General features: G+C 45.2%; 1 protein-coding gene across 10 annotated transcripts; it reads left to right on the forward strand.

The window, feature by feature from the left end:
• Positions 1 to 29: 29 nt before the first annotated feature.
• Positions 30 to 22,606, forward strand: Lrrc51 (leucine rich repeat containing 51). Of its 10 annotated transcripts, none has more exons than XM_090348352.1 (6): positions 30 to 237; positions 9,765 to 9,848; positions 10,581 to 10,723; positions 19,494 to 19,699; positions 21,424 to 21,572; positions 22,389 to 22,606. In XM_090348352.1, exons 3-6 carry the CDS (start codon positions 10,642 to 10,644, stop codon positions 22,528 to 22,530), a joined length of 579 nt encoding a protein of 192 aa, XP_090204478.1. In that variant the 5' UTR covers positions 30 to 237; positions 9,765 to 9,848; positions 10,581 to 10,641; the 3' UTR covers positions 22,531 to 22,606. The 10 variants fall into 10 exon arrangements, with proteins under 10 accessions (XP_090204478.1, XP_090204480.1, XP_090204477.1 ...); XM_090348351.1 differs by having other exon boundaries at positions 231 to 276; XM_090348359.1 differs by having other exon boundaries at positions 231 to 276; positions 22,437 to 22,606.
• Positions 22,607 to 22,614: the final 8 nt, after the last annotated feature.

A 22,614-nucleotide genomic window follows, 5' to 3' on the forward strand; every position in this document is an offset into this window, starting at 1 on the left:
ACCACTGGGAAGGAAGAAGTGGTGTCAGTACTTCCGGGCCCCTGTGTGGACCCGCCAGCAAAGAGAACTACAAGTCCCAGCATCGCCCGCGGCCTCAGACTGCGACACACCCTCCCTCCCCCTCTCCACACCCACATGAACTACGGGTACTTGTAGGAGACGCAGGCTCGCCGAAGAGTCTAGCTGGGACGTGGTGACGAAGGCAGTTACTATGGAGTTACGCTAAGTAACTCCAAGGTAAGTAGAAGGACGAGGCTGGAGGGAAAACGACAGCCGGTGAGTTGAGCGGGAAAACAGGAGAGATCTTTGGAGAGCGGAGGGACTCCATCTAAAGAAAGACCAAGAACTCGGCTAATTTGGGACCCGGGACCTCAACCCACACCTCCTTTCACAGTGAACAAGACACAGACCCACTTGAGATAGACTAGGGAGGACAAGATGGCTGGAGATGGGAACCGTTCTCACACCAGGACCCTGCTTTGAGATAAAAGGTTAAACCAAGGCCCTGAGTCCGGGCATGGAGGGAACTTCGTGGGCCTCTTTCTTTCTTTGCTTCTTCAGGTCTGCCTTTGTTGTTGTTGTTGTTGTTGTTTTGGCCAGTCCTGGGGCTTGAACTCAGGGCCTGAGCACTGTCCTTGGCAGTTCTCAAAGCTAGTACTCTATACCACTTGAGCCACACCACCATTTCTGGATTTTTCTGCCTGGAAGAAATGACTCCTTCCCTTGGCTCTCTCCCCCTTGCACCCTGGAAATCCCCACCCAGCACCATTAACCCTGACAAGAGGCATGCCTGGGGGCATGCCCCTAGGCTGAGGTATTTCCCCCATGCTCTGGGGGAAATCCACTTCCATCTTTTCCTATGTATGCTGTACCTAACACTTGAACTCAAGGCTTTATGATTGCTAAGCAATCACTCTACCACTAGAACATGCCCCTGACCCTGGCATTTTTTTTCAAATAGTCACAAGTTTGCTTCTGCACACATTAAAGACTCTGTCTCCAAATTAACCTCTTGTCCCTCCACCCACCCCCCCCCCCATGGTCTACTTGTAGAAGTTCAAAAGAGATGCATTTCTTTTACAATCCTTAAGGGAAATCCAGTGCATTTAGTAACTTGCCCAACTCCTTCACATTCTTTCTTGGTACTTTTTAAGAGTTCTATGAATGGGGCCCGGAGTTTGATTCCTCGGTACCACATTTGTTGAAAAAGCTGAAAGTGATGCTGTGGTTCAAGTGGTAGAGCTCTAGCCTTGAGAAAACCCAAGGACAGGCCCTGAGTTCAAGCCCCAAGACTGGCAAAAAAATAAATAAGTAAAAAAGAGTTCTGGGAGTGAAGGCTCTTATCCCCATTTCACAGATTGAAAACTGAAACCCAGAGCGGAGAAGTGACTTGCCCAAGGCCACTCACCACATCAGGGACAGTGTTAGTAGGTAACAGTTCTCCAAGTTCCAGCCAAGTCTCCTTAGTGTGAACCTTCTGCTTCCAAACCTTAAAAACTGTTCTAAGGAACAGGTTACAGTGTCCCAAGGAAAAGGAATCTGCATGGCCTATTTTTGATTATTTATTCTTCAACTTAAATGAGCTTCAAGTCCTTCCCTGAACGTTTTAATGAAGAAAGGGAACTAGAGAGACTGAAGACCATGGGAATCAAACACAAAACTAAACTGGCTAGCATAGCACCCGAGTTCTGAGGCTGCCCTGCTTAGTTGACCCTGGTTGGTCCACTTACTGTCTTAAACTTGTCCCGCTTCACTCTGTGTTGTCTTTTTGAGTACACATCCAAACGCCACAATTTCATTTGGTATTTGTGTATCTCCAACTAGTCTTTATCTAGAAGCCAGGTAATCCAGTATCTAGTTTCCTCCTCTAGCTCTTCAAGATATCTAAAAGGCAACTCTAATTCAACATTTCTGTACACAACAAAATCCTCTACTCTAAACCTATATTCCAAACTGGATCTCTTCCAGTGTTCCTACAGTGTGCAAGTGTCAAAAACCCAAAAATTATCTTTAGGATCTCCCATTTATCATCTATCATGAATTCCTGCCAGCTTTATTTTCTGAAGTAGCTTTTATGAAGTCCTATCGACCATCACATCCTCCCAACCATTCTGCATACTGCAGCTAGAGCATTCTTTTAAAATGCAAATCTGATGTCATTCACCCTCCCCTCCTCATTTAAATACATACTTTGTGGCATCTGATTCTCTACAATAAAATACACTCTACTGGTACATAACTTCTTTTCCTGTCCAGTTGTTTGAGTTTTTTGTTTTGTTTTTGTTGTTCCTGGGGCTTGAACTCTGGGTCTGGGCACTGTCCCAAAGCTCCTTTTGCCACTTGAGCCACAGTGCCACTTCTGGCTTTTTCTATAATTAGTTGGAGATAAGAGTCTCAAGGACTTTCCTGCACGGGCTGGCTTTGAACAGCAATCTTCAGTTCTCAGCCTCCTAAGTAGCTAAGATTATAGGCATGAGCCACCAGTGCCTGGCTAATTGTTTGAGTTTTAAGGTCTCCTTTTTTTTTTTTTTTTTTGCAAGTCCCGATTTGAGCTCAGGGTCTGAGCATTATTTGAGCACTATCCTTGGATTTTCTCAGGGCTAGAACCCTGTCACTTGAGCCGCAGCACCACTTCTGGCTTTTTCTGTGTATGCGATATCCAGGAATTGAACCCTGGTCTTCATGCATGCTAGGCAAGCACTCTAGGCCAAACTCCAGCCCAAGATCTTCAAAAATTTGTAAGCATTCTCCTACCTGGGAGCCTTTGCATACATACAGCTGTTACTTGTGGAACTTTTTCTTTTAACTAGCCCTGGAATGTTCGTGTTTTCCTTGTGCTACCCTCTCCCCACCCCCACCCTTGGCCTCTACTTATCTTTCAGAAATCTCTCAATCACTTCAGGAAGAATGATCAGGTTAGATCCCTTAATCACAGCAACCACATATCCCTCTCTTTTGTCTTTTTATCCAATTGAAGTACTAAGGTATGTATTATCTACTATTTGCCACTCCTAGGAGATACAACTGGGAGAAAAGCATAGTTCCTACTTTGAAGGAGTTTATGGTCATATAGATAACAAGCAATATAATTATAGTGTTAGGATTGTGACCGTGACAATAGTGTGGGACTTAAGGGAGCCAAAAAGAGGTGTTCTGCATCCATATCTGGGGAAAAGGGTAGTTTTTTCAGAAAAATTGAAACCAGAGCTCAGTCCTGAAGTAAGAATTATCAAGGTAGCTAGATGCCAGTGACTTGCACTTGTAATCTTAACTACTCAGGAGGCTGAGATCTGAGATCTGAGGTTCAATACCAACCCTGGCAGGCAAGTAGGAGAGATTCTTTGTCTCCAATTAACCAGCAACAAGTAGAAAGCTGAGGTATGGCTCAAGTGGCAGAGCACCAGCTTTGAGTGAAAAATTAAGTGAGGGACCAGGAGTTTGGCCTAGTGGTAGAGGGCTTGCTTAGCATGCATGAAGACCCAGGTTCAATTCTTTGGTACAGAATACATAGAAAAAGCTGGAAATGGTACTGTGGCTCAAGCAGTAAAGCTCTAGCCTTGAGAAAGCCCAAGGATAGTGCTCAGGCTCTGAGTTTAAGCCCCAAGACTGGCCAAGAAAAAAAGTTAAGTTAGGTCAGAAGTTTGACCTAGTGATAGAATGCTTGCCTAGCATGCAGGAAACCTGGGCAGCAGTGCTCATTCCTGGAATCTTAGCCACTCAGGAGCAAAGATCTGAAAGATCAACGTTTGAAGCCAGACCATGCAGAAATGTCTGCCAGACTCTATGTCAGGTAACAAAAAAAAGATGGACTGGAGGCCTGGATCAAGTGGTAGAACACAAAGCCATAAATGAAAAAATTTGTGAAAACACAAGTTCCTGAGTTCAAGCACCAGTACCAACACCACACACACACACACACACACACACACACACACACACACACACACACACACACACACACACACACACCCCAAACCATTTTATATAACCAACAGATATTTTCATTTATTTTTTGGGTTGATTGGGTTTTTCAGAGGTTTGCAAATGTGAAAACATGAATGAATTTGCCTTATGTGCAGACCATGTGTACACTGCAAAGTAAGCCAATGTATTACACACACTGGGGGGGAAAAAAAGGATGGTGACAGGGTACTGGTGGCCCACACCTGTAATTCTAGCTACTTGGGAGGCTAAGATCTGAGGATTATGGTTCAAAGCCAGCCTGGGCAGGGAAACCCCTGAGACTCTTATCTCCAATAAACCACCAGAAAACTGGAAATGGTGCTGTGGCTCAAAGTGGGCTCCTTGGGCTGGAGCTGAAGAGCTCAGGGACAGTGCCCTGTCCAGGCATGTGATTTTTTTAAAATTTATCATGGGGCTTGAACTCTGGGCCTGGGCACTGTCCCTGAGCTCTTCAGCTCAAGGCTATTGCTCTACTACTTTGAGCTACAGTGCCACTAGTATCTTGTTTTTTATTTTTTATTGTGCTTGATCAAAACAGTGTGTGCTAAATCTGCAAATAGGGTGGGGGCAGGCATTAATTTTGAGACTTTAAACTAATGATGAGGGCTGGGAATGTGGCTTAGTGGTAGAGTGCTTGCCTAACATTCATGAAGCCCTGAGTTCAATTCCTCAGTATCATATAAACAAAAGTAGGCCAGATGTAGCTCTGTGGCTCAAGTGTTAGAGTGCTAGCCTTAAACAAAAGCAGCTCAGGGACAGTACCCAGGCCCTGAGTTCAAGCCCCAGGACTGGCAAAAAAAAAAAAAAAAAGGCTGCAATAAAATTTTGTTCAAGGGGCTGGGAGTTTGGCCTAGTGGTAAGAGTGCTTGCCTAGCATGCACGAAGACCAGGGTTCGATTCCTCAGCACTCCACATACATAGAAAAAGCCAGAAGTGGTGCTGTGGCTCAAGTGGTAGAGTGCTAGCCTTGAGAAAGCCCAAGGACAATGCTCAGGCCCTGAGCTCAAATCACAGGACTGGCAAAAAAACAAAAACAAAAACAAAAAAAAATTTTGTTCAAAGTACATTAGAATTTTTGTATCAGCTATTGCTACATAACAAAGCATCCAGAGATACAGTGGCTTAAAACTAGAAGCATTTGCCAGGTGCGGTGGCTCACAGCCTTTAATCCTAGCTACTCACCAAACTGAGATCTGGGTGAAGATGGAGGCTCAAAGCCAGACTGGGTACTAAGGATCTCAGTGAGATTCTTTTCTCCAATTAACCACTAGAAAACTGGAAGTGGTGCTATGACTCAAGGGGTAGGGCAGTACCTCTGAGGTAAAGAGCTCAGGAACAGCACCTAGGCCCAGAGTTCAAGCCCCACTACTGGCCAAAAAAAAAAACAAAAAAACAGAAGTATTTGTTGTCTTCAAGTCTCCAAGTTAGCTGGATAGTTCTGAGCTTCACTCATGTGTAATCTGGGTAACTCCCCTGACCTTGCCTAATTATGAGCTAGCTATAGTCTAGGATAGCTTCAGCCTAGCACTAGCTCTCTCACATGGATTTCTTTCCTGCAGATCCCTTCACGGGGTCAGCCATTTTCTTGTGGCACTGGCAAAGAGCAAGCTCCCTTTTAAGGTTTCTGTTAGCTTCATGTTTGGCAACATCTCACAATGCTGACCCCAGCATCACAGATGATGGGACTACAAATTTATAGGGATAAAAGAGTAGATATGCCAGAGACCATGAATAGAGATCATCAAAACAATATAACACAGTATGTACCTAGCAATTTTATCTGGAAAAGAAAGGCTTAAAAGAAGGTACACTAGAGCAGGGCACTGAAGCACAAGAGTATTCATTATGGAGGCAGCTGTTATTTGGATCTGGATGCACGCCAGTTTGTCACAATCAATAGAAACACTCTGGGCTCATGACAGGGTCTTATTATTTCTGTCTTGGCCTCAGTCCTTTTGGTCAGGCACAGGACAGCAGGCACTCAACAAATGTTTTCAGAATTGAATTGGCATCTTAGTGTAAATGAGGTATGGAATGAAACAGCTGAATTTAGGAGCAAATTGTTCCAAAGAACAGCTTAGCAGTCAATCCTTCCAAAACAAATTCTTGTATTGGGCAATTTCCCACCAACAGTTCCTGGGTACCCATTATAAACTAAATTCTATATAAGATGATGACTAAGACATCATACTGCTCACAACCTGGATTATTGTTTAAATGGTGAATGTGGTATTGGGACTTGAACTCAAGGCCTCTCTCCTTCACCTCTACCACTTGACTGATGCCTTCATGTCTTGCGTTTTGCTTAATTGGAGAGGAGTCTCTCCCCCCACCCCAGTCCTAGGACTTAAACTCAGGGCCTTGGACACTTTTTTTTTTTCTTCCAGTCCTGGGCTTGAGCTCAGGGTCTGAGCACTGTCCTTGGGCTTTCTCCAGGCTAGAGCTCTACCACTTGAGCCTCAGTAGCACTTCTGGCTTTTTTCTATATATGTGGTACCGAGGAATCGAACCTGGGTCTTTGTGCATGCTAGGCAAGCACGCTACCACTAGGCCAAACTCCCAGCCTGGGCCTTGGACACTTTTTGCTCAAGGCTAGCACTCTGCTACCTGAGCCACAGCACCACTTGTGACTTTTTCTCTGTATGTGGTACCAAAGAATTGAACCCAGTGCTTCATGCATGTTAGGTGAGCACTCTATCACTAGACTACACTCCTGGTCCCAAGAGGAGTCTCGTATCTGGCCTCAAACTAAGATTTTCAGATCTCAGCTTCTTGGGTAGCTAGGATTATAGGCATAAGTCACCAAGTCCAGCACCCAAGCAAATTAATTCAGCTTCTTAGGGCTCCAATTTCAGTGATAACTTGTTCAAATGCATCAGAAAAATGCATCAGGAGCCTTGGTACATGAAATTAGTTCTTAGAATTCTGGTAACAAAGGAGATAAACAATGAATGTCTGGCCCTAACCAGGTGCTGTTGGCTCATGCCTATTAAACTAGCCGCTCAGGAGACTGAGATCTGAGAATTTCGATTCAAAACTAGCCCAGGCAAGAAAGACTGTGAGACTCTTATCTCCAATTAACCACCAGAAAACCAGAAGTGATGCTTTAGCTCACAGTGTAGAGCCCTAACCTTGAGCAGAAGAGCTCAGGGAAAGCACCTAGGCCCTGAGTTCAAGTCCTGAAACTGACAAGAAAAAAAGAAAGAAAAAATCTGGCCTTGCATTTTTTTAAGCTAAAATCCATGTGATCCATGTGCAGTGGTACAAGACACTGTGCGCTCCTCCCCCTCCCCTCTCTGACAAACGCCTTGCTATATAGCCCAGGCTGGCTTTGAACTTACAACCTTCCTGTCACTTCCTTCTAAGTGCTTAGAGGTATATACCACCACATCTGACTCCTGGATTTACTTTGAGGAAAGTATTCAGTCTCTCTTTAAAAACATCAAATCTGTTATAGGTACTTAAATGATATGGGCTTCTGTCTAAGGTTCTTCTAGTTCTACAAACAATGTGAGGGCTGAGGGTTTATAGCTCAATGGCAATGTGCTTACCTGGCATGTACAAGTACTTGGGTTTGATCATTAGTAGCACACATACACACACACTGCCTGTGGACTTTTTCGAGCCAGTATTGGGGTTTAAATTTATGGTCTTTCATTCTCACTTGCTTTCTTCACTTAAAGATGGTGCTTTGTCACTTGAGCCATACCTCCACTTCCACCCGTAAATTTTTTTTTGCCAGTAATGGGGCTTGAACTCAGGGCCTAGGCACTCTCCTTGAGCTTTCTCAAAGATAGCATTCTACCACTGGAGCCATAGAACCACTTTCAGCCTTTTTCTGTGTATATAGTACCAAGGAATCGAACCTGGGTCTTTAAGCATGCTAGGCAAGCACTCTACCACTAGGCCAAACTCACAGGCCCCACCTGTAGATTTTTTTTTTTTTAAGTGAGTCATGGAGCTTGGAATTAATCTGGGAGCTCTTGAGCACAAGGCTACCACCCTACCCTTGAGCCAAGCCTCACTTCCTGTTTTCAAGTGATTAATTCGAGTCTCACAGTCTTTTGTGTCTAGGCTAGCTTTGAACTGAGACCCCCAGATCTCAGCCTCCTGAGGAGCTAGGATTACAGGCATGAGCCACCCTGTCCGGCTCACCTGTAGATTTTTAAAAGACCAACATTGAAGTAAGGTTGAACCAGCATGTCTGAGAAAGCACCTGTCAAGTGTTAGGATAGTAACAGAATACTATTGTCCAATTGAACTACCTCTGCATACAAGCTAATTTTTTCAACCACAAGGACTTTATATCCTAAAGTTTCCCTTCGTGCTTTAGCTGCCATGCATGTCAAAGCTGAATACAGATGTAAATTCTTGAAAATCCTAATATACCACCTCTTTTAATCTGATCTCTTTCATTGAATTTTTCAGCATCTGCATTGTTCTGTATGGCAGCCACTAGTCATGTGCGAGTGAACACTTCATCACTAGTTCAGATTGGGATAGGCTATAAGTATAAGTTGAGCTATGTGAGACTTGCACTATTGATTATATCTGTTGAATATCTTGTAATATCTTGGTTTAAGTACTAATTTCATTTCACTTTCTTATTATGACTACAGAAAAATTTAATAGTCTATGCCAAAAAAAATTATGAGGGTTACAAATCTGTGAGGCTTGCTTTGTGACTTATCTGTTGGACAGCACTATTCTACAAATCATCAGTCTTACTGGGGCTTAGGGTGTGGCTCAAGTGACAGAATGCTTGCACAGCAAGCAGTGAAGCCCTGAGTTCAAACCACAGTACACATTATCCTTGTAAACCTCCTCTTGAAAAGCAGGAGAAATAATAGTGCAGAGGTGCTGGCAGTGGTGGTGTAAGAATGAGAAGGATGACTGCAACAGGCCTTTTGTCTAGTGTCTCATTTGTATCACTCATAAGAAAAACAAAACAACCAGGTGCTGGTGGCTCATGCCTGTAATCCTAGCTACTCGGGAGGCTGAGATCTGAGAATCGAAGTTCAAAGCCAGCCAGACAGGACAGTTAGCAAGATGCTAATTAACCACCAGAAAACCAGTAGTGGCACTGTGCTCAAAGTAATAAAACAGGCCGGGAGTTTGGCCTAGTGGTTAAAGTGCTTGCCTAGCATGCATGAAGACCCGGGTTCGATTCCTCAGTACCACATACATAGAAAAAAAAGCCAGAAGTGGTGCTGAGGCTCAAGTGGTAGAGCTCTAGCCTTGAGAAAGTCCAAGGACAGTGCTCAGGCCCTGAGCCCAAGCCCAGGCAGGACTGGCAAAAAAAAAAAAAAAAAGTAATAAAACACTAGTCCACTTAAAGCTCTGAGATAGGGCTGGGATTTTGGCCTAGTGGTAGAGTGTTTGCCTAGAATGCACAAAGCCCTGGGTTCTATTCCTTGGTTCCACATACACAGAAAAAGCCGGAAGTGCTGCTGTGACTCAAGTGGTAAAGCGCTAGCCTTGAGAAAACCCAAGAATAGTGCTCAGGCTTAGAATTCAAGGCCCAGGACTGGCAAAAAAAAAAAAAAAAAAAAAACTGAGTCAGTACCCAGGCCCCAAGTTCCGGCCTCACAGTTCACCCTTCCCCCCCCCCCCAAAAAAAAAAACCTGTGGTGAATGTTTTCAACTTTCTTCGCCCCAAGTGAGTAGTACTGTACTACATGGCTCTCCCATTTCCAGGAAAAACCTATTCTCAGCTTTGTTTTAGCTAACATATTGGAAAGGATCTGACAAGACAACACATTATAAATTACTGATAACAACTTTGTGTTCACCCCTCTTAGGGGGCATTTCCATTTTAACAGGGAACAATCCCTGAACCCAAAGGAATGAATCCCTAATGGTGGAGTTTCAGGCATCAGTGACAGGTGAGTGAGAGGTAGACTCTGGTTTTTTATATTTATAGTGTGTGGCTAATTTCAGATGAAAGGCTTTTGGATGGAAAGGTAAGTGGGGCTGATAAACATGCCAAGCAGAGAAGGTACAAAATCCCCAGCTGGATCAGGCTGTGAAGGACTCGAAGACACCAACCAGATTCAATATAGGTCCTTAAGGGCTTGTTAAGCAATACAGCAACACAGCTGATGTAACTAGAGGGTAGGCATCAAGACAAGTCTCCATGGTAACTACTATGGAGTAGCAGAAAGACTGTCAGAGTAGAATTCAGACTATGATTACAGTTCACACTGACTCGGCTTCACTCTGGGCAAGTCCTCTACCCCCTCGGTCTCAGTTTCTTCATCTGGAATGTAGAAATGGGTGCTATATCCGGGCATGGTGGTGCATACCTGTAATCCTGGCTTGTAGGAGGCTGAGGCAGGAGCACTGAGAGTTGGAGGCCAGCCTAAGGGTACATAGAGACTGTATAAAACAAAACAAAACAAAGAAGAAATGAGTACTCTATCAAATTAGTTCCTAGAGTTGTGAAGGTACTCTGAGAAATAGGAAGTTCCCTACAAATGCAAAGACAAGTGATTAAAATGGAAATGCAGCTACACAAGCCTGGAATTGGGAGGGCAGGAGGCAGGGGTGGAGGGCTATGGGGAAGCATGAGGGGGGATGCCCCTTGTAACTTGAACATCTGTGCTTCTGTCTCCTAGGCTGAACCCCAGACTCCCAGGGCCTATGCTTGTTTGCACCTGATGAATGATGGCTTGAACTATGAGCAGACGAGACTCTATGAGCTCTTCAGTGCAGGAGCCTCCTCTTGACTTCTCTTTCAGAAGCATCCATGTCCTCCAAGGTCAGCCCACAGAGCGCAGCACTCCATTCATGGAGGCAGCAAGCCCAGTGGTTTCTAGGGAGAAGCCAGTCTCCTATGTTAAAGCTTTTAGAGAGCCTTCCATATACTTGGTGTCTTTGGGAGAGGAATGGGGAATACAGGTTTTTGGTTCTTGTTAATGAGGAATAATCCCAGGGCCTCATGCATGCCTGGCAAGTGATCTATAGCTTGAGTTATAGCCATAACCAGGAGTGTGTATGTGTGTGTACCTGGTACCAGGGCTTGTCCCAGGGCTAGGAGTGTTTATGTATATGTGTGCACGTGCATGTACTAGTACTAGGGCTTGAACTCTAGGGACTCAAACTCTAGGGCCTCATACTTCAGCTCAGCTTTTTCACTCACAGCTGCACTCTGTCATCTTAGCCACGCCTCTGCTTCCAGCTTTTACTGAAATAATTGGACATAAAAGTTTCTCTAATGCAGCTGGGAGTTTAGCCTAGTGGTACAGTGCTTGCCTAGCATGCACGAGGACCCGGGTTCAATTCCTTGGTACCACATACATAGAAAAAAAGCCAGAAGTGGTGCTGTAGCTCAAGTGGTAGAGCGGTCTAGCCTTGAGAAAACCCAAGGACAGTGCTCAGGCCCTGAGTTCATGGCCCAGGACTGGCAAAAAAAAAAAAAGTTTCTCTAATGGGCATCGAGGTTGGCCTAGTGGTAGAGTGCTTGCCTAGCATGGCATGAAGCCCTGGGTGCAATTCTTAGGTATCACATACACAGCAAAAGCTGGAAGTGATGTTGTGGCTCTAGTGGCAGAGTGCTAGCCTTGAGCAAAAAAGTGTTCAAGGACAGTGCCCAGGGCTGGCAGAAAAAAAAAAAATAATAAAGTTTCTACAGTTTGTTTGCCCAGATAAATTTCAAACCTTAATCCTCAGGCCTCAGCTTCCTAAATAGCTAGGATTATAGGCAAGGGCTGATAACACTTGGCTTTTTTTTTTTTTTTTTTTTCCTGAAGTGGCAGATCTAGAAGGAACCAAAGACCTCTCAGTGTAAAAAAAGATGTGCCTAAGCTGGGCATGGTGGCTCACACCTGTAATCCTAGCTACTCTTGAGGCTGAGATCTGAGGATCAAGGTTCAAAGCCAGCCCAGGCACAAAAGGAGTTCAGACTCTTAACTCCAATTAACCTCCAGAAAACACAAAGTGAGGCTTAACTCAGCTTTGAGCTGAAGAACTCTGGGACAGCGTCCAGGCAGAGAAAGGAAGGAAAGAAGGAAGGAAGGAAGGAAAGGAAGGAAGGAAGGAAGGAAGGAAGGAAGGAAAGGGAGAGAGAAAGAAAGGGGGGGAGGGAAAAGAGGAGAAGGAGGGAGGGAGGGAGGGAAAGATGCCTAAAAATCATCTTCAAATGAAGACAGACTACAGCAAGGAAAATCTGGTAGATTATCAGCCAACTTTTATTCCCATTTTCATCTGAAAAGAAGAGGAAACTAATGAGAAAACACTAGGCTGCTATAGATAGAACCTATCACCTCCTTCTGGGACACAAGCTTGTTCTAATCAGTGGTGAAATCAGGTAAAATGCCTGATATGTTTCTAGTTTAATTTTTTTATGTCAATCCTAGGGTTTGAACTCAGGCCCTGGGCACTATCCCCGAGCTTCTTCTCAAGGCTAGCTAGCACTCTACCACTTAAGCCACAGCTCCACTTTCAACTTTGGTAGTTTATTGGAGATAAATCTTACCAACTTTCCTGCCCAGCCTGGCTTTGAACTACGATCCTCAGATCTCAGCCATCAGTGCCCAACTTATTTTAATTATTTATTGGCAAATTTCTCTGGCTATAATCATGCTGGCTATATCCAAGTTTCTTCCATTATTATCTACACTTCCTGTAGGTTCTAGTATTTCCCAACTCATTCCCACTTTACTGGTCAATATTTTTGTAAGTGTGCAGCTAGCATGGCACCCTTGAAAAGAGGGTCATGGGGAGGCTCTAGGAGTGCCACAGTCTCAAGGAGTTGGTAGTTCTCCCCAGGTTCTGCCATCCCTGACTTTGGTTGCTGTCCTCACAGAGCACAAGTTCACTCTATCGTCTTGGTCTCTCTCAGGCAGTTGGTAGCCACCTATAAACTCAGGGTTGGTACAAGCCCTGGCTTAGGTCTAAGGGTACTGCTTGGTTAGCATCAGCCACAGTCCTACCTCCCATCTGTTCTCTCTTCAAATATACAAAATATACATACGCTCATACCCCCACCCCCATATGCATGCACATACATACATACATGTGACCTTTATTGTGCTCTGCCTCACTTCTGAATGATGTTATACCCATTTCACAATAGTACCTTTGGGCAAGGCAGGCTGAAATTATTGGGGGTTGGGGTGGCACTATGGTGGCACCTATCATTCTCAACTCTGAGGGAGGAGACATGGCTCTGCCCTCTGTTGCAATCTTCCAAATGAGTGGTGACACAAACTACTATCAGGAGTATCACCAATAAAATCTGCAGATGTGGGGCTTGAAATGTGTTAGAGTACTTGCCTAGCAAGCATGAGGCCCTAGGTTCAGTTCAGTTCAGTTCCTCATTACCACATACACAGAAAAAAACAGAAGTGCCAGGTGCAGTGTTTCGTGAATATAATCCTAGCTACTTAGGAGGCTGGGATCTGAGGATTGAGGTTCAAGACCAGCTCCAGTACTAAAGTCCATGAGATTCCAATTAACCACCAGAAAAGTGGAACTGGCACTGTGGCTCAAGGAATGGCCTTGAGCTGAACTCAGGGACAGCACCCAGGTCCAGGGTTCAAGTCCCATGACTGACACAAAAAAGAAGCCAGAAGTGCTAGCCTTGAGCAAAGAAGCTCAGGGAGAGTGCTCAGGCCTTAGGTCAAGCCCCAGAACTAGCAAAAACAAAAACTGCAGAGGCTCCATACTTCATTCAGTAGTCCAAAACTTACTGAGCACCTGTTTACTAAGCACTTATGCACTTGTATGTATAGAATCAGAAATGTTGATGGGTATGGTTAAAGGACAGGCTAGAGTTTAGGGGTACTTGGGACATTCTCTGATGAAAGTGATTCATAGAATCTGAAAGGGCAGAGACCTTAGAAGGCATAATTTATACTACCTGCTAAGGCAGAAGCTTGAGGATGCCGCCGAGCACAGGCTCATCCCAACACTCCTCTAATTTCAACCCACAAATGTACTCTCAGGAAGCCCCTCACCACACATCCCCACCAGCCCTTTCTGTTATGGGGTTGGCAGATGACACAAGAAGTTCTTTCCATCAAACTGAGTTCCTGCAGAGATAGGAAGATAGGATCAGACAGGATGAAGGTCTCCCCAGGTATTCCTGAAGCGAATGCTTCCCAGTTCTGAGTGTGGCTTTTTGCAGTCTATTTCCCAGACCAGCCTTGATCTGCTCCTAATAAGAAGTTTTAGCAGATCCTCAGGTAGTGAAGTGCCTAGGAGAAATTTTGAGGGGACTAGGAACTTGAACAGTCTGGACATCTCATTCATCCTTCGGAACAGCAGCTCTAAGTGGCCTCAAACATGAGGCTGAGATCTGAGAATCACGGTTCAAAGCCAGCCCAGGCACTAAAGACTGAGAGACTTATCTCCAATTAAACACTAGAAAATGGAAAGTGGAGCTGTGCCTCAAGGGTAGGGCAGTAGCCTTAAGCTCAGGGACAACACCCAGGCCCAGAGTTCAAGCCCCATGACCCACCAAAAACAAAACAAAATAAAACAAAAACCATAAGACAGCTCCATTGGCCCCTGATTGGGACCAGCCTATCCTTAAAGTCACTCCCTAAGTTCTGCCTTTTTAGACTGGGAGCTGGGTCATGCAGAGTTATTATTTTCATCTAATTTGTGTTGTTCAGAGGTAGTAGTGTTTAAACTATTACTTGAGCCATGTCCGAAGCCCCTTTTTAGTGTAATAACTTTTTTTTTTTTGCCCTGGGGCTTGAATTCAGCTCCTGGGACACTGTCCTTGTGCTTCTTTTTGCACATGGCTAGCACTCTAGCATTCTAGCCATGGTGCCCCTTCTGGCTTTTTCTGTGTATGTGGTACTAGGGAATTGAACCCAGGGCTTCAAGCATGTGAGGCAACCCTGTAATAACTTTATGGTAGTGTCTCAGTCACTATGGCCAGCTCAGATCTATCCATGGACACCTATCTGCATCCCCACATACAGTTCAGAGGACAAGGCAGAACCTCCATGCCAGGCTCACTAAGATGTGGTCTTGCTGACTTTTTGCTTGTGTGGGTCTATCCTCTATCCTGTCATTGCCCACCTATCAAGTAGCTGGAATTACAGGCATAATACTCGGCCTGGTCTTGACCTTAATTTTTTCATGTTAAGTCATTCTATTTGAGGGTCTTCAAGTGTGAAGGGAGGCAGTAGTAGTAGTCTATACAGAAGGAGTGGTACTCTGTTCAAGTACTCTTGGCACCTCAGGCCCAACTGTGGGTTCAGTCCAGGCTAAGGCAGAGAGCCATCTGGTGGATGCTGCCTGACCTACAGCTGAGGAGGAAAGTTAATGTTAGGTGGGATAGGAGAAATGTGTCTATAAACTGAAGACACTATGAAAACTGGCTGACTCAGTTTGACAAAAATTGCAAAACAGACAGCTTTGAACTGGTAAAACAAAGACTTATGGATATAAAGAGGACAATACTTCAACCATACTTAGTATCTGATTCTGGCTTTGCTACTTGCATACTCCTTTTAGTCTCTATGTATGTGTTCCAGGACTTTCACTCAGGACCGACTGCTGTCTGAGATTTTTTGCTCTACCACTTGAGCCACACCATTTCAGGCTTTTTAGTAGTTAATTGGAGATAAGGTTCTCATGAATTTTCCTACCTGATCTGGCTTCCAACCTTAATCCTGATAGCTTTCTGAGTAGCTAGGATTATGGATATAAGCCACTGATGCCTGGCTTCCACTGGCTTTTTTTCTGGCCAGTCCAGGGACTTGAACTCTGGGGCTAGGCTCTGTTCCTGAGCTACTTTTGCTCAAGTCCAGTGCTCTACTATTTGAGCCAGTGTCACTTGTGGCTTTTTCTGGGATTAACTGGAGATAAGAGTCTCAGGAGTTGGGAATGTGATTTAATGGTTGAGTACTTGCTTAGTTCAATTCCTGGGTTCAATTCCTCAATACCGCATAAACAGAAAAGGCAGGAAATGGTGCTGTGGCTCAAACGGTAGAGTGCTAACCTTGAGCAAGAGTAGCTTGCTCAAGAGGAACAGTGCTAAGGCCCTGAGTTCAAGCCCAGGTCTGGCAAAAAAAAATCTCATGGACTTTTCTGATCAGATTGTTTTTGACCCTTGATCCTCAGCTATCATCCTCCTTAACAGCTGGGATCATAGGCATGAACTCAGGACTGGGCACTGTCCCTGAGCTCTTTTGCTCAAGACTAGTGCTCTACCACTTTGAACAACAGTTCCACTTCTCATTTGCTGGCGGCTAACTGGAAATAAGAGTCTCACAGAGCCAGGCGCAATGGGTCACGCCTGTAATCCTAGCTACTCAGGAGGCAGAGATTTGAGAATCAAGGTTCAAAGTCTGCCAGGCACTAAGGACCCTGAGACTCTTTTTTTTTTTTTTTTTTTGCCAGTCCTGGGCTTGAGCTCAGGACCTGAGCACTGTCCTTGGACTTTCTCAAGGCTAGAGCTCTACCACTTGAGCCTCAGCACCACTTCCGGCTTTTTTTTTCTATGTATGTGGTACCGAGGAATTGAACCCGGGTCTTCATGCATGCTAGGCAAGCACTTTAACCACTAGGCCAAACTCCCGGTCTGGACCCTGAGACTCTTATCTCCAATTAATCTCTAGAAAAGGGGAAGTGGGGCTATGGCTCAAGGGGTAGCACGGTACCCTTGAACTGAAGAGCTCGGGGATAATGCCCAGGCCAGTGGCCTAAAGCTCAAGAGCTCAAAAGCTCAGGGACCGTACAAAGGCCAAGTTTAAGCCCCATATCTCACTGAAAAAGAAAGAAAAAAGTCTCACGGACTTCTGTGCCTGGGCTAGCTTTGAACTTCAATTCTCAGATCTCAGCCTTCCAACTACCTAGATTACAGGCATAAGCCATCAGGGCCTGTCTTCGCTTGACTCCTCACCCCTATTAGTGGGGCTTGAACTCTGGGCCTGGGCACTGTCTGTAAGCTCCACTTCCAGGTTTTTATTAGTTGACTAGAGATAAGTCTCATAGACTTTTCTCCCCAGTCTGACTTTGAACCTCAATCTTCAGATCTCAGCCTCTTGAGTAGCTAGGATTACAGGTGTGGTACTCAGGTTTCAACTCAAGCCTGCTTATTATGCAGGTGCAATAGCACTTATCCACTTTTGTCAGTCCCTTTTTGTATTGTCTCTATGCCCAGGCTGCCTGGTTTGTTATCCCCTTCTATTTGTCCTTTCTTTTGCCACTGGAGTGACAGGCATGTGCCATTGCATCTAGCCACTATGCTTCTCATAGTTTGGATTGATGGTGTGTACCACTGCACCCAGCCATTTATTTTAGAGTCTGCATCCCCACCTCCTAAGTAGTAGCTAGGACTGCAGACTTGAGCTAGCATGCCCTACTTCAGGGTAGAGGTAGAAGGTACATTTGTTTTCTCAGCTAGGGTTTCTGAGGTGTTTATTTTTTTTGTCATGAGGCTTGAACTCTGGGCCTGGGCACTGTCGTTGGACACTTTTTGTTCAAGGCTAGCACTCTGCTACTTGAGCCATAGCATCATTTCTGGCTTTTTCTGTGTATGTGGTACCAAGAAATCAAACCCAGGGCTTCATGCATCCTAGGTGAGCACTCTACCATTAGGCTATGCCCCCAACCACTGTGATTATTTAACTTTATTTATGTATACAAGGGTTACAGTTACATTTGTCAGGTAGTATAGATGCATTACTTATCGTACACTGATACCTTCTCGTGTTTTTGTCCGTTTCCCTCCCCTATCCCCTGGATTATTTAACTTTAAAATGGATTTCCCTTCCTCCTTCTTCATCTACTTCCCTAACTTACACACTGTATACTAATTCATCTCAAGACTGTCTCCCAACCTTCAGACTTTCCTCTCCAAATGCCTAGTTGACTTCTCTATTTTCTAGTACTATAGGAACCTCACACACCAAAGCCTGATCTCACCAGCTACTCAGTCCAGTTTCTCTCTTTTTTAGTGTCAGAAATGGGGCTTGAACTCAGGGCCTAGACACTGTCCTTGTGCCTTTTGCTTAGTGTTGGTTCTCTACCATTTGAGCCACATTTCCATTTTTTGGCAGTTAACTGGATGGAGATAGGAGTTTCATGAATTTTTCGATCTGGGCTGGCTTTTGAATTGCTATGCTCAGATCTCAACCTTCTGAGGATTATAGGCATGAGACACTGGCACATAGCCAGTCTCTCTTTTTGTATTTTAAAGTCAAATTGATCTTTTGGCTTAAAAAGATCTACTTCCTAAAATAATTCACACAGGAACTTCAAAGTGACCTTTCAAGTGAAAAATTTGAATCATCTTTCTGTTGATTACTCCAGTAGCTTCCCACTGGACAAAGCCCAGGGTCCTTAACCAGACAAGATTTGTGTCTGGGGGACCAGGTATGTGGTGCTTCCCTAGCATGCATGAAGCCCTGGGTTTGATTCTTCGGTACCACATACATAGAAAAAGCCAGAAGTGCTGCTGTGGCTCAAGTGGTAGAGCTCTAGCCTTGAAGAAAGTCCAAGGACAGTGCCCAGGCCCTGAGTCCAAGCTTCAGGATGGGGGAGGGGGGATGAGGTTAGGGAAAAATTTGTATCTGGCTGTCTCATTTTCCCTCCTTGTTCCCCTTGTACAGTGACCATGTGTGCCCTCTTCCAGGTTGCTCCATAGTTGGTTCATGCTGTTCCCATCCTCTCTACCTTTTACAGTCTGGTTAACATCTCCTAATCCATTGAGACCCACCTCAGCTTCACCATCCCTGACGAACTCTCTGAACTTCCTTCTGGTTTATTAGGAGGCTCTCTTCTGCCATGACTATGGATTCACACATAGCACTTATCACATCATATGACCAGTTTGTTTCCATCTTGCCCACAACTGTCAGAGGCACACCTTCACTCCTGCCGTATTGTTTACACAGAGCCTGCACAGACTGTCTTGTTTGTTCACCATTGTTTATCCAGTGTCTTGCATACTGTCATTCACCAGTTATAGAAGGAAGTGTTTACACTTCAGGGTGTGACCCACCGAACTGAATTCTAGTCTCTGCTAGTAGATATTCTGGGTTTTGTGCTGTCATCTTGGTTCAAGCCCAACAACTCTGGATTTTATAAAATAGCAGTGAATTTGTGGTATACAGAGGACCTCATGATACAACAAGATGACTGTGTATGGGCTGGGAGTTGGGCCTAGTGGTAGAGTGCTTGCCTAGCATGCACTAAGACCCAGGTTCAATTCCTCAATACCACATACATAGAAAAAGCCAAAATGGTGCTATAGCTCAAGTGTTAGAGCTCTAGCCTTGAGAAAGCCCAAGGAGTGTGCTCAGACCCTCAGTCCAAGCCCAGGACTGGCAAAAAAAAAAAAAGAAGAAGGCAGAGGCAAAGGCAAGTACAAGGCCTTGAATTCAAACAACAGTACCAGCATAGAAAAATGCATGTGACCTGAAAAGCCAAAGAGTTTGGGATAGGAATTGTCTGGCCAAACTTACTCTTGAGTATGCTATCTTGGAGTATTGGAGTATAAGCACGCTAGGTTGCAGCATACTCCAGAAAGCAAAAGCAATACACCCAAGTCTCTTTTGTCTTCACAGATCTGGTAACTGAGGAGCCAAGGATAGGGCAAAGACCCTTGAAGTACTCAAAATCAGGAAAGTCACTGACACAGTCCTTGTGGCTAAACAACAATGTCATCACTGACCTGAGAGACTTCAACCAGGTGATTTCACAGGTGTTGGAGCAACCACACAATCTAGCCTGGGTCGACCTGTCCTTCAATGATCTGACTTCCATTGATCCTGTGAGTTCCTATTCCTAGGAGTTCAATTTGGGGCTTAAGCCATTGCCCATCTCCTGGCCTCTCCATTCCCACTTGTTATTTAGAAGATATCTGGTGCAGTCCAAAGCACACAGTGGTAGGAATGTAAGTTCAAATCCTGGATTTGTCTCTGTGTGACTTGGGCAAACTATATATAACTCCTCCAACATCGGGTTTGTTGTCTGGGAGATGGGTATATGCCAGCATCATGTAAGGATTCTCTTACTCTAGTTATTACTGGGCATATACTGTTACCTCATACTAAATTTTGTTGTGGAAGGTTTTTTTTGTTTGTTTTGTGGGTCATAGGGCTTAAATCTGGGCCTCGGCGCTGTCCCTGAGCTCTTCAAGGCTACTGTACCCCTGGGCCTGGGAGTTGTTCCTTAGCTCTTCAGCTCAAGGCTACCACCCTACCCCTTGAGCCACAGCCCCACTTCCCATTTTCTAGTGGTTAACTGGAGATAAGAATCCCACGTCCTTGGGTCTTTGGTCTTTAGTGCCCGGCTGGCTTTGACCCTCAATCCCCAGATTTCAGCCTCCTAAGTAGCCAGGATTACAGGCGTGAGCCACCACGCTGATGAGATTTTTTTTTTTAAACTAGTGTAACACAGTGAACTCCAACTCAGGTTTAAAGATATAAACAAAATGTGGCCCCGTCTTGTCCAAGATCTCTGTTAGAGAAGGAGCTAGAACATACTTAGAACTTCCCATGGTCTACTCAGGAGGCTGAGATCTGAGGATCCAAGGTTCAAAGCCAGCCAGGGCTCTAAAGCTCCAAGTAACCACTAGAAAATGGGAAGTGGGGCTGTGACTCAAGGGGTAGGGCAGTGGCCTTGAGCTGAAGAGCTCAGGGATAGCACCCAGGCCCAGAGTTCAAGCCCCATGACTGACAAAAAAAAGGAAAAAAGAAACTTCCCCTAGTGTATTGTTTTTTTGTTTATTTTTTCTGGCCAGTGCTGGGGCTTCAACTCAGCCTGGGCACTGTCCTTTGGCATTCTCAAAGCTAGCACTCTACCACTTCTGGCTTTTTCTGTGTATGTGGAACCAAGGAATCAAACCCAGGGTTTCATGCATGCTAGGCAAGCACTCTTACCACTAGGGCAAACTCCTGGCCCTATTACTCAGTCTTTTTTTGTGTTACTATTGTTGGTTATGGGACTTGAACGCTTGGCCTGGGCACTGTCCCTGAGCTCTTCAGCTCAAGGCTATAGCCCTACCCCTTGAGCCACAGCACCACTTCCAGTTTTCTGGTGGTTAATTAGGGTTAAGAGTCTCACAGACTTTAGTGTCCTGGCTGGCTTTGAACTTCGATCCTCAGATCTCAGTCTCCTGAGTAGCTAGGATTACAGATGTGAGCCACCACACCTGGCTCCTATTGCTCAGGCTTAAAAATTGTCTAATGTGCCTAGCATGATACTCTATAATCCTTTCTCCTGTTGCAAGCATGGCGACCATCTTCCATAAAGGGAGGGAACACATGAAGTTCAGAGACAGAGGAGCCCTCACTTGGCCAGTCAGTGCTATGCTGAGACATGAAGTCCTCAGACTTCTAGTTCAGTGTGATGTGGAAGCAGGTTAGAGTGTATCTGTGAGGATTGGAGGTGAGGGCAAATAGTTCCCTAACCTTTTTCTTCCTGCCAGTGAGTTAATCCTGAGCAGAGATCTGGGGTCCTGTCCAGCCTGGTTTTTGGTTTCTTCTTCACCAGGTGCTAACAACGTTCTTCAACCTGAGTGTCCTCTATCTTCATGGCAACAGCATCCAGCGCCTAGGGGAGGTGAATAAGCTAGCTGTGCTCCCTCGGCTCCGGAGCCTGACCCTCCATGGCAACCCCATAGAGGAAGAGAAGGGATATAGGTGAGTGTCCTGTCTATAGAGCTGGGGTCTATTCCTGCAGGATAAGAAGGGAGAGAAGACATACAAAGCCAGGTGAGGTGGCTTACACCTGTAATTCTAGCTACTTCAGAGGACTAAATTTGAGAACAGCCGAGGCAACAAAAAGTGTTCCAAGACTCCATCTCAACCAATAAAAAGCTGGGGCTAGGAATGTGGCTTAGTGGTAGAGTGCTTGCCTAGCATGCATGAAACCCAGGGTTCGATTCCTCAGTACTACATAAACAGAAAAAGTGGCACTGTGGTTCAAGTGGTGGACTGCTAGCCTTGAGCACAGAGAGGGTCAGGGACAGACCCCAGGCAGAGGTCAAGCCCCAGGCCTGGCAAGAAAGAAAAAAAAAAGCTGGACATAATGGCCCACACGGTCATCCCAGCTATTCAGAAGCGTAAATATGGAGGATCACAGTCCAGGTCAGCCAGCCAAAAAAAGCAAACAAAGGAAAACGGCCTGGGGATATGGCTCAACAGGTAGGTAGGTAGGATGCATGCCTGTTGCCTGCCTGCCTGCCTACCAGCCAGCAAGCATAAGGCTGTGAATTCAAAATATTAAAACCCCAGTACAACCAAAAACAAAATAAAAAGGCTATTTTTCTGCCACACATGAGCCTAGGAAAGAAGCTATAGACTTCTAGCATTCCTTTGCTATTAGAATGAATCCTCCAGTCTTTGAAAAACCATGCTTAAGTCCCTCCATTTCTTACAATCAGGGAAGACAGGAGCTGGGAGGGGGGAGGGGATGCTGGTGGGGGGGCTGGCCCCCAGCCCGAGTCTTCCCCACAGGCAGTATGTGCTGTGCACCCTGCCCCGTGTCACCACGTTCGACTTCAGTGGAGTCACCAAAGCAGATCGTACCACAGCTGAAGTCTGGAAACGCATGAACATCAAGCCCAAGAAGGCTCGGATCAAGCAGGATACACTTTGAAAGCCCCAGGACACCGGCAGTCAGATAGTCACCTTGGTTTAACAATAAATGATTTGAGCTGTTCAGCAAATTAAAAGTCACTTG

Source organism: Megascapheus bottae, chromosome 16 (genome assembly GCF_031878675.1).
Source record: "Megascapheus bottae isolate mThoBot1 chromosome 16, mThoBot2.hap1, whole genome shotgun sequence".
NCBI classification, from domain to species: Eukaryota; Metazoa; Chordata; class Mammalia; order Rodentia; family Geomyidae; genus Megascapheus; species Megascapheus bottae.

Excerpts from the sequence above, each read along its gene's own strand:
- Lrrc51 (XM_090348352.1), top strand. The coding sequence starts at position 10,642 with ATGAGCAGACGAGACTCTATGAGCTCTTCAGTGCAGGAGCCTCCTCTT. Across the intron at positions 10,724-19,493 it reads AAGCATCCATGTCCTCCAAG|ATCTGGTAACTGAGGAGCCA; the intron begins GTCAGCCCACAG and ends TTGTCTTCACAG. Across the intron at positions 19,700-21,423 it reads ATCTGACTTCCATTGATCCT|GTGCTAACAACGTTCTTCAA; the intron begins GTGAGTTCCTAT and ends CTTCTTCACCAG.